The sequence below is a fragment of the Grus americana genome, chromosome 1 (genome assembly GCF_028858705.1).
Source record: "Grus americana isolate bGruAme1 chromosome 1, bGruAme1.mat, whole genome shotgun sequence".
NCBI lineage: Eukaryota > Metazoa > Chordata > Aves > Gruiformes > Gruidae > Grus > Grus americana.
Window position 1 is genome coordinate 88,046,468 of NC_072852.1, and position 13,751 is coordinate 88,060,218.

Consider the following 13,751-nt stretch of genomic DNA (forward strand, 5'->3'; position numbering starts at 1 on the left):
GTGCTTATCCCGATCAATTTGAAAACAACAACAACAAATCTTCCTGGTGAAGTCTTAAAAATCTTTAAAAAAAAAAAATAAAATGAGAAGGGACAATTTCCTATAATTTTAAGGGAGGCAGAGGTGACTTCTTATACTAATAAACAAAGGGACACTTAGCATTTTATATGCTGCAGATGTGGTGCTGAGCTCATGGAAGAAGCCCTGTAACTTTATAGTCAGTGATACAATGAAATGCTTTCAGCAATGGGATTGTCTTTTGTTTTCCACTTGATTTTTAGTTTAGAAAAACAATTCTAGATTATGGCTAGCTGTACACTTCCATGCTTGTTTTTAAAGGAATCTTGAACTCTTGTTTTCCAGATGCTCTAATGTTTAATTTTTAAGACAGATTTTCACAGATTTTTCTAAATTAACTATTAATATTTTAATTTCCATTTTTAAGCTTGTAAATGTTTTGCCTGGGTAGACCCTTAGCTTTTTGTAAAGGTGTGTTGTAGCTATTATGTTGTTTATATATCAATTATATATATATATCAGAGTAATATGAACTCAAATTGTACAGATGTGTAAATTAGAGGGTATTAACAAAGTAAATTTGAGTCAGCTGAAAGTCATGGAATGAAATAGAAAAACTTTATTGTGAAACTTTTTCTACAGCTGCAGATGGTTTAAGGAGCATATGGCATCCTGCTCTGGAGGTTGCAAAAAAGCTTTTAAACACAATTGGAAATGCAGTATGTACAGCTACCAGCATCCAAAGAACTGCACTGCTGCTTTTAGGGTTAAGTGCTGCTGCGCTGCGGAAGAGCTTGGAAGCTTCTCTGTGTGCTCTTCAAAAGACAAGAGAATTCTCTGCTGAGGTCAACATTCTAACCCCTAAAATTGATTGTCCTCCTTCTCCAGGTTTCCTATAAATAGTGAAAGGTGTTTTCTGATACAGAAACAAACTGAAACTGAGTCCCCCCTTCTTGGAAGAATTTTTGCTTTGGTAGTTTGTTGTGAGTTTAAATTTTAGGCAGTTTGCACGTTTCTTTTAAAGATTTGGTGGTTTTCGAAGATGTAAGATTCAGTGGTCTTCAAGTCAGTCTGCCCATGTCATTAATAACATGAGAAAGTTGTGTATTATGCATACATTTCCCTATATAACTGAACAGCATGAAGTTGTCTTTACTAATATTCTTTCATAAAATTCTTTCGATTAGACAAGCATGCTGTTAACACCTTCTTTCCTTTAAAAATAAAGCTATTTATGATGGTCTTTAGGAGACATGTAGATAGGATTTCCTTACCTCTAGGAACTTTGGTGTGTTCTCCAGTTCTGGCACATTTGTCTCATGAGCAGGGAAAGTGTGGTTTTTGACTGCTGAATTGAGGCCTTGACAATTGCAGTTCTCCTTACTACAGGTGCGGCATATGAGAAAAGCTCTGCTTGGGTCCAAGAGAGCAGCACTGGATTTTGGAAGCTCTCATCTTTTCTAGCATACTTTTTTGCATTGAAAATGGATGTGGCCATACTGCAGGGTGCCAGGGCCAGACTTTAGCCATCCTGCTCTGGGACAAGAATGTAATGCTTATTCCTGATTATTTGAGAGCATTTGGATGTTGACAGTTTTTCAGTATAAGGAGCAGCAGTTGTTCATCTCATCATGAAAAAAAGAGATTAGGTAAGAGAACACCTGAATCTTAATGGGGATTGGGCTAAGCTTCATTTGGAAATGCTGCTGAGAAATGCACTGTGGTGGTTGGAATTGCCATGCAGAAGTGTTATTGAGAGAAAACAAATAATAAATGTTAAAACATCTGTCAGATACTACACTCTTAACAGGAGTGAAGATTAACATGCAGCACTACTGGCGTAGGTGCACACACCACACAGAGTTAAACATACGAACAGCACGCTCACACTGTGCTTACTACAGATGTCTGAATGAGTGAGTGCCTGTGGGCTGGAGCTGCATGTCTTGTGGCTTTCACTCTGCTCCATTGGGAAGTCTTCACTCCTTTTGTTTTTATCCTTTTCCAACTCCAGTACTTTCGAGCACACAGCTCCCATCCCCTGACCTAACAGCTCCATTGAAGTGCATTCCAGCCCCATGATTTCATGGTACCAGGCAGAACTCCCCTGCCATGCTGCTATGCTGCCCGCTGTTTCTCACAGAGTGAACAAACAGGGAACATAAACTCTCTCCAAATGAGCAATGTTCTCTGTGTATTTTTAGTGCTAGAAATCCAAGACTCATTTAAGGATGTTTTGTGGGGGATTTTTTTTAATATAGACTTCTGCTAACACAATGGAATATTTCATACCACTCTATTTACTGTAACATCTCATGCTTTATGTTGTTAAATGTAATCAAAGGAGTTAAAGATGAAAGACTTCTAGTCAACTGGTCCCTCAGCTGGGAGCCAGTGTGGGTTTGTTCTTTGTAATGTATTGGCTAGTGCTTTACACAGGTCCAGCCTAGCTCAGTTTTCATTATTGGATTTTCTTGTTTCTGCAAATTCCATACTTAGGTTAAGTAATTGCTGAGATTAGACTCTGTATAATGCTGCTACTGTTTGTTTCTTGTGTTTAACTTGATATTGATTGCCCATATACTGAACAAACTTTTTATAAGTAGTCGTTTACTATCTGAAAATACAAGCAGCATTAAAGATGCCATGCTTGCTTTCACAGGTATATTCCTTATTGGACAGACAGAGAACTTTGTTCTCTCTTTATATGAAACTGTGTCCATTTTACATTGTACTTGGGTGTTTTCTTTCCAACATGTAGTGTGTCACCAGATGTTAACTTACATAGTATTACAATAAACCTATCTTTAATTAGCTCATTGTTACCCTTGAAATATTTGGAGTTAGTACAGAATTTGAATATACAGTTTATGTTGAAACACTGATGTCTTGTATTTTCTTGGTGAAAAACATTCTCAAACTGCCTGTTTAAATGTCACTATTGCATTTGTACCATCTATTTGAGTATATTATACTGAAATTAGGGACATAATTTTGCCAATAGATCCAATAAGTTCATAGTGACATAATCTACAAACTGGGCAGTGATTTGGGAAGGGGAAAAGGCAGATAATGAACATGTTGTGGGAAGCATATGAAGCAGGGACAGTGACTGCGAGTGGAGTCTGTGTGACTTGGAACTAACAAGGTTTGTAGACAGAACTGTTCTCTACAGGCTGAGGGTGCCAGCCCTTTTTGGGTCAAGGCATTGGCACGTGAGCTTATCTGTGCTGACTGCTCAGAGATTCCTGCTTTCTGATATAGCAGATGGTTACCCCAGGTAGTAGAGCTGTTTCTGCACTGAAGTAGTACTAGCTTCAGGGTCCCAGGAGGAAGCAGCAGTAACATCAGGAGACATTTCAGGTGATGCTGTCTTTGTCTAGACTGCAGTTGAAAGATGTGCAAGTTTCTGCACCATGCTTTAATATGGTCATCCTAACATACTTTATTTGATGCACATCCATAGTGGATTTCTAGAACATTATAAAGTTTCTTAGCTATTCTAACAGTGCAGGTGGGAAACATATTCTATATAAAGTTACTGGAGTCAAGGCAGTAATGGCTTCCTTACCATATGGCATTCTCTGTGCCTTCTTATTGTCTTGATATACCACGCAAGAGCTCTCCTGGGAAGCACAAGTGGAGGAAGAAAAGAATACAGAACACCGGAGGGGTGAAACTATCTGATAAGAAAATGGAGAGTAGGGCTGTAAGAAGCTGTAGCCTGTGTAGAAAGATATGGTTAAGCAGGCATATAAATGGGCATTGGAAAGCAGGCAGTGCTGTGGGGAGAAATAATTGTGGGAAGGAGCATCAGAATTTGAACTGAGCTAGGGGAGACACAGAGATGAGAAGAGGAAATGTGCTCTGACAACCAACCAGCTGTACTGGGATCCCTGTAGGGGCAGAACACCATCTTAGTGATCATCTGTTTATAGCCTTGTTTTCTTCTTGAGCTCTTATGCTCTTGATGAAGAGCAGGAACACGGGAAGCACAAGACAAATGTTATGCCTGTAAAGTACCTGTTACATTGCCTAGCAGCTGCTCTGTGAACTTTATAATAGAAGCACGGCTCTGAAGCCTAGTGAATCCCAAGTTTCTACAAGACTTCATTTATGTATGTTGGGATTCTGTATGCCTCCTTCTCTAGGTAAGCACCTGGCCCTTCCTTCTCAGCGTTAACAAAAAGCTGGCTGTGGTCCTTGGGCCAGGTAGTAGCCTAGTGGGAGGTGAGGGGTTTCTGTGAGTGGTGATGAATGCTCTGATGTAGGTTCTAGGAAAACAAGGAATCACATGGCAAACAAGGAATTGAGTAGCATAATTCCACTTTTGTGTAATGGAGAAAAGAGGCATGGGTGGTCAAGAACTGGAACAGAAGAACTGGCAGTTAGAATTGTTGTTGGAGGAAATGGTGTGCTTTTCATTGCAGTGATTGTGTTGTAGCTCCTGTGCTGGATGTTCTCCAAGAGCACTTAGAAACTGACTCAAGAATATACCTAGAATTCAAGAACATATTTGGGGTGGGGTGAGGGGGGTACCACCTGGACTTAAATGTATAGGCATTTATGTGAGCGGGAGAAATTAGCATGGCTGCTAGCCCAAACCTGCTCTTACCTGTCAGTGCAAACATTTAAATGTTGGATAAAAAAATGGTCTTGATCTGAAAAACAGGCTTACTTTGAAAGCAAAGAGAATTTTCCAGCAAATTTTGTAGAAAATCAGCTAGTTTTTTTCTGAACTATAGATCATGTTAAAAAAAAAATCCTATTCCACTTAAAAACATTTTCTCATTAGTTTTTCTTGAATCTGAGTCAAAATGAAAGTCAATTTGAAGCTCTTCTTTAATAGTTAAAAATAATGGTACTTGGCCTTGACTTTTGCTGCCATTTCATCTCATTTCACAGTTGTATGACTCCAGCACTCTTCTGGAGAAACTGGCTGCTCACGACTTTGACGGGTGTACGCTTCACTGGGTAAAAAACTGGCTGGTTGGCCAGGCCCAAAGAGTTGTGATGAATGGAGTTACATCCAGTTGGTGGCTGGTCACAAGTGGTGTTCCCCAGGGCTCAGTACTGGGGCCAGTTCTCTTTAATATCTCTATCAATGATCTGGACGAGGGGATCAAGTGCACCCTTAGTAAGTTTGCAGGCAACACCAAGTTGAGTGGGAGTGTTGATCTGCTTGAGGGTCGGAAGGCTCTACAGAGGGATCTGGACAAGCTGGATTGATGGGCCAAGGCCAACTGTATGAGGTTCAACAAAGTGAAGTGTCAGGTCCTGCGCTTGGGTCACAACAACCCCATGCAATGCTACAGGCTTGGGGAAGAGTGGCTGGAAAGCTGCCTGGTTGAAAAGGACCTGGGGGTGTTGGTCAATAGCTGGCTGAATATGAGTCAGCAGTGTGCTCAGGTTGCCAAGAAGGCCAACACCATCCTGGCTGTTGTATCAGAAATAGTGTGACCAGCAGGACTAGGGAAGTGATCATCCCCTTGTACTTGGCACTGGTGAGGCTGTACCTCAACTATTGTGTTTGGTTTTGGGCCCCTCACTACCAGAAAGACATTGAGGTGCTGGAGCGTGTCCAAAGAAGGGCAACGAAGCTGGTGAAGGGTCTAGAGCACAAGTCCTGTGAGGAGCGGCTGAGGGAACTGGGGTTGTTTAGCCTGGAGAAAAGGAGGCTGAGGGGAGACCTTATGCTCTCTACAACTACCCGAAAGGACGTTGTAGCCAGGTGGCTGTTAGTCTCTTCTCCCAAGTAATAAGTGATAGGACAAGAGGAAATGGTCTCAAATTGCGCCAGGGGAGGTTTAGACTGGATGTTAGGAAAAATTTCTTTACCGAAAGGGTTGTCAATCATTGGAACAGGCTGCCCAGGGAAGTGGTTGAGTCACCATCCCTGGAGGTATTTAAAACATGCATAAATGTGGTGCCTGGGGACATGGTTTAGTGGTGGACTTGGCAGTGTTAAGTCAACGGTTGGACTTGATGATGTTAAAGGTCTTTTCCAACCAAAATGATTGTATTCTATGATTTTTTTCCCCCTATACATTTGTAAGAGATTCACAGAAATGAAAACAGACTACATCAGTAAATAAATCCTCTACTTTGTTAAAGAGATTGTTTATAAAATTTAGCAAGAAAAAAGTCATGCAGACAGAGGCATAATGAAGTTTATGTTCCTGCCTCACAACAGAGTCTGAGGGTTTGTATTACGCAGCTTTGTGACTGGGACTCCCTGCTGAGGTTGATGGGACCCTCATTTATAAGTCAAGCAGTCTTGTATGCTCTTACAACTTGGCATGCAACAAGCATTTTCACATAAAGCATTGCTGAGTTACTTTCTGAATATGGTGGAATTCTTTGGAAAGGTCGGGGATGGTAATTGATCATATGCTGACAGCTTGGGGCTCTGAGAAAATGGTCAGATGGAGGGCTGTGATGCAGGAAAACAAACTTTCCAAGATGGTAACTGTCAGTTAGCCAAGCTATACATTTTTTAAGCTTTTTAATCTTTGCTCACAACCTCAGCTTCTTAATCATTTTTTGCTGCTTCTTGGTGAACTCTTTTCAGATGTTGACACTTTACTGGTACTGACACATCCACAGTGTTCCAGGTATGATCTTGAGCTATGGCAGTATTTCTTTGTAGAGCTCTTTTAGAAACTCTGCTGCTGCCAAGATGGGTAGTTTCAGGACTTTGATAATCTCTTTCATTATTCTTTGACCTTTGGGTCAAGGACTAGTTTTTCTTTCAGGAACTGTTCACAATGTTCTCTGCAGCTAGAAAAATAAGACTTCAATGTTCATGGGAGTTAAGATGGCAATCTACTTGAATATTGCATATGTTTACAACAAAAATGTTTGAATTTCTCTATGCTGTGATCCTAAGTTTGGAGTAGATAATGTATTAAAGAGAAACATACAGCTTTGGTGCAAAAAAGCATGAAAGAATCTACCACTTGGTTTCTGAGATCTAGTTTTCACTGATCTTGTATGCAGCTATGTTTGTTTGCCTATGTAGTCTGACAGCTTGAAATTACACTAGTTGTCAGTCTCTCTGCAGTAAGATAGAGTATTTTGACTGATTTACTGCCATTATTTTTAGTCAATCCTGAGGTAATTTATACATTAATAAACTGACAGGAGGAGGAGACAGGCGTAAGTGAGGCTTCATTAATGACTTTAAAATATAAAAGAATCTGTAAAAATAACGCATGTCTTAATTTTACCAATGCTTTGTAACAGCATATGGTCGTGGATCGGATTTTCTCTGGTATTCAGCCAACTGGGACGCCTCATCTGGGTAACTATCTTGGAGCCATTCAGAACTGGGTGAATCTGCAGGAAGAGTGCAGCTCAGTGCTGTATAGCATTATGGACATGCACTCGTTCACCATGCCGAAGGAGCCAGCTGTCCTGCGCCAAAACATACTGGACACCACTGCTGCCGTCCTTGCCTGTGGTATTGACCCAAAGAAGTGTTTCCTGTTCCGACAGTCACTGGTTAGTGCTCCTGTTACATTAGATTTATTTCTCATTAAGTAGCTTTCCAGATGTGTTAATGAATGAGCATAGCATTACTGAACTCCTTTCTCATCTTTGTGTTGGTGGTCCTACAAAATATTAGCAATGTTGGATTTCAACTTATCCATTGCTGCTGTTTTGAAGTGGCTGAAACCATGATTGAGAAGTCCATTTAGGGATAAGTACATTTTAAATTTCCCAAGCAGAGCTACGAGTTTGTGCAGGTTATGAATAAAATACTGAAAAGACCTGTTAGGAGAGCATTAATTTAGCTCTGTAAGTCTCACTTAGTCACAAAAGATTAACTCATAAATGCATAAACATAGTCTGTGCAGTCATAAAAGCATGTAAAACACATTACTATGGTTTTGTATTGGCACTTAATCTGCCAGCTGCACAACATCTCCAAAAGGTGATTGGCATGGGAAGTTTTGTGTCAGTTCTATCATAATCACCAGGGAATTCTGTCTTCCCTGGGACTTTTTTTTCCCCCTTCTTCTCTGTAACCTCCTTTTCATATGCATCTTTTTCCACTTGATCTGATAATCACATGTGAAATACTTGTTTCTTTTCCTGACCTTCTTACTTGGCATACCTCAGCCTAGTCTACTGCATGCTGCATTTTCCTGGAACACAACTTAGTTTCTTGCCTCATTAACTTTCTGTTACTGAGTCTAAACTGGCAAACTTCTGTAATTTCCCAGAGGCAGATGTGTGATAGCTTTTGCTCTTGTGAAGATATCTTTAAATGGATGTCTGACTTGCAACAGAACAGCAAAGGTGATGTGCACAGGGTCTGAATTTTATCAGTGCAGGATGAAATCATGGTATTACATTCCTCCTTTGAAGATGGTTCTTTACTGGCAGAATTTCCTGTTGTTTTGTTTTGTTTTGTTTTGAAGCAACTGAACAATTCAGTTACAATGCAGGATCAGTGACTAGATACACAGAGAGGACTGTTTAGCCTAGGAGAGAGATGATTTGCAGGTTATGGTTAGAGAGGAATAAAGTAAAGGTTTATAAAACTGCAAGTGAAATGGAGAAAATAGGTAGGGAACACCTGTTTTATCCACTGAAGAACGTGAACTAACAGGTATCAAAATAACACCTGGTAGATTCAGCATGAGCAAAACAATGCTGCGTTTCATGAAGTCCACAATTAGGCTACAGAACTCCTTGGCACAGGATACGGTGCATGCTGAAATGTGTGTGAATTCAGGAAAGGACTTGACAAATTAATCTGAAAAGTCAGCTGAGGACCTGAGGTGCCACCTCTGCAGGAAGTGCTGCAACCCCAGTTGGGAGGGTGTCTATGCTTTTGTGTGCTTATGCTCTTTTCTGTTGGTTGCTGTCAGACATGGATATTTGATCTGTCCCAGTGTTGCTTTTTCTTACGTTCTTAAGAGTAAAAGCTAAAATATTGCTGTTCCAGGTCTTGCTGAAGCCAACATACAGACTTCCCTTGAAGCCAGCAGATACCAGTGAGGATCTTACATTGCAAGCAGCCACAGAAAGCACGTTGTATCTTTCACAATATAATAATGCAGAGATTGAGTCTTTGAGTCCCCAAAGAGAAAGTATCAAACTCAGGAAATGATGGGAGGATAGGACTGTAAGTGATGCTTCTACAGAACCAATACAGTCAACAATCAATGAAAACTTCAGATAACTAGACTTCAAAAATGTTCAGTTTCATCAAACAAGTTTCCAAAGATGATTCTGGTTTGTGTTATGGTGGTTAGGCTAGCCTCTGTTAAATAGACTACCTTTTATTGTAATTCTTCTGGGTGTCCTTATCTATCCAGATCTAATGGTGGTTGTTCTTAATCTAAACCATAAGTATTTGCTTTCCATGGGCAGTGTCTGATGTCTTGAACTGTATTCTTACTAATACTTATCATGTGTATCAATACAGTTTTCAGAAGTGGCTGATTCTAGCAGATTTTTGTAAGTTCATTGTCATACTGCAAGCAGAAGAAGGGCTATTGCAGTTGTTTGTGAATCGAGACTGTTTCAGTAATGGTTCAGGCTGAAGTGGTTTGACTTCCCAAAGCCAAGTCTATTCAAGCTGTATGTAGTGATCAGATATACCCAGAGATGCACTATGGTCTGCTACAATTCCAGACATTTCTCTGGAAGCAATTAAAAGGAATATCTGCGTATAGCTCTTGATGCGAGGAAAGGAGACAGGAACCTTGCTAATGTGTTTATTGTTTTAGTAGTTCATTTAGTAATGAAATAGTACGTTATGGAATGTCATAATGTCGAGATGATTGTTCCTAAAAACAAAGGTGTAAGATGGATTGTAGCTATTGCTAATCAAGAAAGTTTATTGCTTGATTTTGGATTGGTAATTGCTCAGTTTTCAAAAAAGGAGCTGGCCTCTCCTTTTCAGCCACCGTAGCAGTTTCCAAGGGTGGTCTAAAAAGCCATGGTTTGGTTTACAGACATTTGGCTGAGGTGTAAAGCAAATTGACCAAAACCGATTGTATACTGAAATAGGTTGTACTTCCAGAGGTCATCAGGAAAGCTGTTAAAATCCAGCTGCAAATAGAGAACTGGTTTAGGTATTTGGTTATGGGCAAAGTTGCTTTCTCTCTTCAATACCAGACCAAACTGATAAATGAGAGAGTTCTATCTTGAAAATGACCAAATCTATAGATCACAGAAGTGCTACTGCAGTTACTTGTGATTAACACTTCTGTTCATTTTTTTAAAACAAACATCATGCAACAAAATTATTATGAAATAATAAATTTTGGGTTTAATCACCAAAGCTAGGTACAACTAATGACTAGAAGCATCCTGATTCTATAGCAAAATGAAATTCTTCCACTGCAAAAGTGTACTAGTAATGGTAAGCTCCCATTAAGGGAATTGCTCATGCAGTCACTATTGTACATGCTCCTGTGTCCTCTTACTTTATCTGGGTTAACTTCAACAAGAATGGTCTAGAATTGCTGAAGAGGGTGGGGGTTTTTTATTTATTTGTTTGGCTTACTCTTGCTGTTTGTTCTTTCTGTTGCTGCTTGTGTTGCTTCTCTGGAATATGTTTGCTGTATGTGAAACAAAAAATCGATTCCTTTTTTCTTGAAAGGCATACACATTTGGTAAGGGTTTCACTGTCAGTAGGCTTTTATTTACAGCAGGGTTTATGCAGATCGAATCTCTAATCCAGAGCTATCTGAAATACCTGCCTCCAGAGTTTTCCCACATTTTATCATCCTTTCCAATACAAGCAAGAGACAAAAGGCTGAGCCATGTTAATCACAGATTGACTGCTGGGAAAAAGTGTGGCGAGAAAAGAGATACCTCTCCCAATTAAACTAGATCAAAAAGGTGCTGCTACGATAAGGATACAGGTGAAGTTGTCTTGGAGTCCCAGAACTGATTTCAGTCATGTCCTTGCCTTGCAAGTAAAATGAAATAAAAGTGAGAGGAATTTTGCATAGACTGATTATTATTGTATTGCTTAGAGGGTATATGGCCTCTGTTCTTATTTATCTGGCATACAGCTAAATTTCCTATAAATGGAAAGTGCTAGTTTGATGAAAATTAGTTTTGTATGCTTCAGAATCTACCATTTGTAAATTACAGGCTTTTATAACATATATAAACAGAAAATTAATGGCTGACTATATATTTGGTCTCCATACATAGCAGTTCACCAGATACCTCCCACACTTACAGTACCATATACAAACTTGAACTCCAGCTTACGGAGGTAGTGGCTACAGAGAACACGTGATTAACTTGAAAATATTTAGAAGCAAGAAGGATGATGATGCATATTTAGGGTCATGTTTGGAACCACATTCTGTGAAGGGTTATAAACAAGCACAGTTAATTAGAGTATCTAGGAAAACACAGTTTCGGAATATGTTGGACACTAGAATGGCCTCCCAGTGAGAGAAGCTCTTTCCTTACAGCTTGTTTAATTATATTTTCTTAAGTCGGAAGATAAGTCACAGAAGACTGACAATTTCTGTAAGAATAAAAATAAATGTATATTTCAAAATTATGCATTTTTATTTGGAGCACAGCTGCAGGATGTGTGAAACCCTCTTTGTTCTTAGGGAAAATAATGTCAAGATATGCTTTAAGTGGCTGCCTTTGCCTACCAGGCATAAAAGAGAAGTAACAGAATAATAACTTAAACAACATATCCTGAGAATACTAGAAGAAAGAGCAAATATATTCCTTAAATTGTACATAACTGATAAAAGCTGTAACAGTCATCTTTCATAAAATTTGGAACATTTTATTAAAAAGAAAAAAGACTACAGTGAGGGAAATAAGGATGACAGTAAGCAATCTGCACACATGGTAAGCTTATATGGTATAACCCATTTTCTCTGATTCCTGGTGGGTACAATACACATTTCAGTTCTTACCCATAACCATCTTGTATCTCATCTGCTTCACAGTGAAAACAATTTTAGAAACTGCTGTTGCTTTTATGTGGTCTCAGGCTGTTCTTCCTGTCCACCTACCTATCATAGTAGACACATGCTAAATGTCCCAAGAGAAACTAAAATTCCATCAGAGTTGATTCAGCAGGCAGTGGTTAATATGCTGTGCTGACACTTCTCTGAGGAGTCCTGTGAGGTTCTGGACAACGTAACATTCAGTTTCTGGGCAGAAAATTGCAGTTTTCAGCCTTCTGGATGGGGTGATTTATTCTCTGAGTATAATCAGCTGCAGTATTCCTGCAGTGTGCAAGCAAATTGAAGCAGTAACTCTGGGAGGTGGGAATTTGCCAATTTGTCTTAGCCTTAACTCCAAAAGCCAAAATACGACAATTTAAATGTGTGCACTAACTGTTTCACTGCTATTATTTTCCAGAAATATCCAGCTGCTTTGTTTTGTGGGCAGAGTTTGAATGGATTCATACTACTTCTTGTCCAATTTTCAGAGGGGCTTAAAAGCTTCCATTGCATCATAGCTTATAAATTCATTAAAGTACATTAATTTAGCATGGTCCATTGAAAACTTCCTGTCATAAGAGGAAGTATGTGACTATTTCATTTAGAAAATTATACTACTTCTCTCATCCTTCTGTTTTCTCCCCCATAGGACTGGGCTAGACATAACTAGAGCTCAGTGGGAAGAAAAGTCATGGTTCAGTAGGAATTTTTTTGTTCTTTCTTTCTTCCTTAATTTACCTGGTTTATCTCATACTACTATGCAGCTGTTATATGTTCCTCTCTCCACCAGTCTTCTGGACACACCAAACTAATTACACAAATGTTATTGTGGGTTAGACTAGGAGAATATTTCTGAAAATATGTGCATTTCATAATGAATAAAGAGAGGGAAAAGGGTGCCTCGGCCAAATTACTGTGCTCTATCTGGGCTTATAAACAGAAAAACCTGATTCCAGTAAGGATATTCTTGGTCAAGCTCTTTGGAAAGGAGAAACAGATCTTACTTCTGTAAGTTTTAGCCAAATAAGGATAAGTTTAATTAAATTGTTCAAAGGTAATAATGAAAGCGGCAAATACTGATAGATTTACCAATGCTAGCTAGATAACCACCCCGCAATTCAATACATTGCTTAACACGTTCTTTAATTCAAATGTTGCCTTTGTAACCATGAACTTATGCCCCCACACTTGAATTATTTATTTGAACAGGAATTTGGGATACCATGTCAAATTTTCTGTCATAAAGCTATCTCACTGGGTGCTCAGTTGTTGTGTGCATTTGATTCAAGAGCAGTCTATTTTGCCTTGTTTATGGCTCCATTATTGTCTCTAGCTGTATCATACATGCATTGCCAAGTATCTTGAACGTATTGTTTGCCACCTTAGGTATTAAAAAAAATCTTACCTCTTTTCAAGAAAAATAAATGTAACCAGCACTTTCTTCTAAAAGGCCTCTCGAATTTTTTAGAAGCACTGATACTTCTAGAAGAGACAAAAATCCCCCCCCAAAATACTTCATTTCTTTTGAAGTTTAAGACCCTTTCCCTCCTCTGTTCAGATTTCTTTTAGTACACAGCTACCCAAATTACCTCCCCAGACCTATTTGTCCTCTACACTGTCAAAATCAAATCTTTGAAATTTACTCCCCATTTAAAATATAGCCATTAATGAGGTTACACTGCTGAGGGGAAGCTGTTACCATGTAACAGATATGCAGCAAATTTGCAGTCCCTTACAGAGAAGGGCTACAGGTTGCAACTTGAGGAAATCCATCTTGAAAAT

The 13,751-nt window shown here is 39.2% G+C and overlaps 1 protein-coding gene across 3 annotated transcripts in view; it reads left to right on the plus strand.

Moving 5' to 3' along the window:
* WARS2 (tryptophanyl tRNA synthetase 2, mitochondrial) overlaps positions 1-13,751 on the plus strand; it is a 46,648-nt gene that overhangs the window by 16,416 nt on the left and 16,481 nt on the right. For 2 of the 3 annotated variants that reach the window (XR_008574675.1, XM_054810073.1), the window contains exon 2: positions 7,264-7,521. The exons of the other annotated variant lie outside the window; for it this stretch is intronic. Coding sequence is in view for 1 of the 2 variants with exons in the window: in XM_054810073.1 (XP_054666048.1) it covers positions 7,264-7,521 (258 nt within the window). In the remaining variant the exon portion in view is untranslated. The remainder of the gene's footprint in view (positions 1-7,263; positions 7,522-13,751) is intronic. 3 annotated transcript variants of the gene reach the window in all.